This window comes from Sardina pilchardus, chromosome 13 (genome assembly GCF_963854185.1).
Source record: "Sardina pilchardus chromosome 13, fSarPil1.1, whole genome shotgun sequence".
Classification (NCBI taxonomy): Eukaryota; Metazoa; Chordata; class Actinopteri; order Clupeiformes; family Clupeidae; genus Sardina; species Sardina pilchardus.
The window spans coordinates 33321538-33324037 of record NC_085006.1 but is presented as its reverse complement, the minus strand read 5'-3'; the positions used below and the strand labels follow the sequence as shown (position 1 = coordinate 33324037).

The 2500-nt window shown below is 40.4% G+C and overlaps 1 protein-coding gene across 1 annotated transcript in view; it reads left to right on the top strand.

Annotated features, from left to right (window-relative positions):
* Nucleotides 1-2500, top strand: part of zgc:153039 (uncharacterized protein LOC767698 homolog) — a 68447-nt gene that overhangs the window by 65673 nt on the left and 274 nt on the right. The window contains exon 15 of the mRNA XM_062553253.1: nucleotides 1912-2500. This exon is cut by the window's right edge and continues 274 nt beyond it. Coding sequence (XP_062409237.1) covers nucleotides 1912-2241 — 330 coding nt within the window. The 3' untranslated portion in view covers nucleotides 2242-2500. The remainder of the gene's footprint in view (nucleotides 1-1911) is intronic.

Here is a 2500-nt window from a genome sequence, read left to right as displayed (position 1 = left end):
GCTCACACACACACACACACACACACACACAGTCACAGTCACACAATACACACACCAATGTTAATTTCATCAGACGAGACAAGACTAAACCAACAACCTTTTCCATAACTAAGACGTGACTACACCAATGTCCTGATGCACTAAGACTAGGCTATATTAACACGCATCATTGTTGATGAAAAAAGTTTTGCATGAAATAAATACGGTAACACTTTACTTGACGGGTTCGTTCATAACACGTTCATAACAGCTGTCATGAACTGCACATGAAGCATTCATGACTGTTTCATGAAACATGACTCAACATTCATACCAACCCTTTCATGAATGTGGAAGACAAAACGTCAAAAACGTGTCAAAATAAAAGCCAAAAATCGCAAAGCAGCATTGCTGTCTTTTTTGTTTTAAACCAACCTGATCATGTCACATCTTAGTCAACGGGGAAGTCCAGTGTCCAGAAGAATCTATTTTTTTGTTTGTCTGTTTGTTTATTTTATGATAGTAACCTCTGAGGAATGCATAATTGTCTACACCAATGACTGTATAATGTAGATATATAATACAGGAATGTCCAACCATTCAGAGGTCCACAGGTGGTCAGTAGTTCACTTCCCAGTATGATGAATACTTCACAACTTGTATAGTAAAGTGACATTTGAAGTAGACTTCATAAAATATTCATGAGATGTTTACAAAAGCTGGAGAGGATTCATAATACCCTGTATATGGATTACTAGATTGTTGGACTTTTATTTTGACAAGTTTTTGACATTTTGTCTTCCACATTCATGAAAGGGTTGGTATGAATGTTGAGTCATGTTTCATGAAACAGTCATGAATGCTTCATGTGCAGTTCATGACAGCTGTTACGAATGTGTTATGAATGAACCCGTCAAGTAAAGTGTTACCATAAATACTAAGATAAAAATCTCTTTTAATTTTCATCTACAAATGAGAAGACAGATTATCTATCTGTTAAGCTTTCAAAATAGTCCAAATGAGTTCATGCACCGCAGCTAGCAAGCTAACTACCTACTCTAACCACGCCATAACATACACATAAGCAAGCTAACTACCTACGCCATAACATACTCACTCATAAGCAAGCTAACTACCTACGCCATAACATACTCACTTATAAGCAAGCTAACTACCTACGCCATAATATACATATAAGCAAGCTAACTACCTACGCCATAACATACTCACTCATAAGCAAGCTAACTACCTACGCCATAATATACATATAAGCAAGCTAACTACCTACGCCATAACATACTCACATATAAGCAAGCTAACTACCTACGCCATGACATACTCACTCATAAGCAGGCTCTGCTGTGGACATCAAATATTGTGAAGAAATTGAGGTGTGTGAAATACTATTTATCTAAAATTGGAGCCTATTCAGAAGTAATTTGTTGTAGAAAGAGAAGGCTAAAACTTCTTGACTAAAACTTGACAAAGATACTGTACTGAGTTTTCTTTTGACTAAAACGAGACTAAACCGACGAGACTTTTAGTAAACTAAAAGTTGACTAACAAAAATGATATTTGAATGACTGAATATGACAAAAACTAAAAAGGACATTTCGTCACAAGATTAAGACTAAATCAAAGATAGGTGATAAAATTAACACTGACACACACGCACACGGTCTTATATTTGCTCTCTGTCATTCAACTTTCTAAATGTCTAACATGTTATCTTATGTAAAGTTATTGTTATATTGGTATAGATAACTCTTTAATATTTGTATTCGCTGATTGTCAGTCAACTTTTTAAATGTTTTACGTATACAAATGTAAAAACACTGTGTGTGTGTGTGTGTGTGTGTGTGTGTGTGTGTGTGTGTGTGTGTGTGTGTGTGTGTGTGTGTGTGTGTGTGTGTGTGTGTGTGTGTGCCTCAGGTGGCGCTGCATTGGCAGAGGCAGGGAGAGAAGGCTGATGAAGGAGAGAAGGAGAAGGAGGAGGAGGAGGAGGAGGACCCTGACGACTACGCCAACAGTTTCCCTAGCAACGCCTCACGGCTCTCCGATGACTACCTGCTGGCTGTTAATAGGCTGATCCTGGACCAACCAGGGCCGCCCCCTGCCGTGCGCTTCCTGTATTTGCCCCGCCCCCCTGCTGACACGCGTCGTTACCGTAGTTACCTGCAGCAGCTGGAGTTGTTGACCCGTGACCTGGGGCCGACCTTGCTGATACATGGGATCACACCGGTCATCACGACCCAACTCTAAACACACACACGCACACATACCGGTCATCACCACCCAACTCTACAACACACACACACACACACACAGACACACTCCGGTTATCACCAGCCAACTCTAAAACACGCGCACACACACACACACACACACACACACACACACACACACACACACACACATAGACACACTCCGGTCATCACAAGCCAACTCTAAAACACACACACACACACACACACACATACTCACAAAGAGTGAGAGGAAAAAAAGACACACACTCAGGTGC